Source organism: Rhincodon typus, unplaced genomic scaffold (assembly GCF_021869965.1).
Source record: "Rhincodon typus isolate 14 unplaced genomic scaffold, sRhiTyp1.1 hic_rhity00000062, whole genome shotgun sequence".
NCBI lineage: Eukaryota > Metazoa > Chordata > Chondrichthyes > Orectolobiformes > Rhincodontidae > Rhincodon > Rhincodon typus.
The window spans coordinates 165,229-165,824 of record NW_025965700.1 but is presented as its reverse complement, the minus strand read 5'-3'; the positions used below and the strand labels follow the sequence as shown (position 1 = coordinate 165,824).

The 596-nt window shown below is 59.9% G+C and overlaps 1 protein-coding gene across 1 annotated transcript in view; it reads right to left on the bottom strand.

The window, feature by feature from the left end:
• hirip3 (HIRA interacting protein 3) overlaps positions 1-596 on the bottom strand; it is a 7,420-nt gene that overhangs the window by 932 nt on the left and 5,892 nt on the right. The window contains exon 6 of the mRNA XM_048621125.1: positions 333-431. Within this exon, the coding sequence (XP_048477082.1) occupies positions 333-431 (99 nt within the window). The remainder of the gene's footprint in view (positions 1-332; positions 432-596) is intronic.

The window sequence follows — 596 nt, the reverse complement described above, 5'->3', positions numbered from 1 at the left end:
CCCTCGCTGCGGGGGGGCTCACACCCTGTCAGGGTAACTCCCGTCGCAGTGAGCACATGGTCTGACCCTCACTGGGGGGTTTCACACACTGTCAGGGTAACTCCTGTCCCAGTGAGTACACGGTCTGACCGTCACTGGGGAGGGGCACACACTGTCAAGGTAACTCCTGTCCCAGTGAGCATACGGTCTGTCTGTCGCTGGGGGGGGGGGGTCACACACACTGTCAGGGTAACTCCTGTCCCAGTGAGCACACGGTCTGACCCTCGCTGGGGGGGGAGAACACACTGTCAGGGTAACTCCTGTCCCACTCAGGCCGAAGGGGGAAAACCTACCCTCGCTGTGGATAATGTTGGCGACATCCAGAGACGCCAGTTCAGCTTCCTCATCGCGTTTAAACCTCAGGGCCTTACACTTCTCCAGGGAGGGATTTCCTACAGGCAGCGGGAGCAAGGGGAGGGAGACAGAAAGTGAGGAGGTGAGGGAGGGAGGGAGATCGGGAGTGAGATGGAGAGTGAGGAGGTGAGGGAGGGAAGGAGAAACAGATCGACCGTGAGATGGAGAGTGAGGAGGTGAGGGAGGGAGTGAGATCGGGAGTG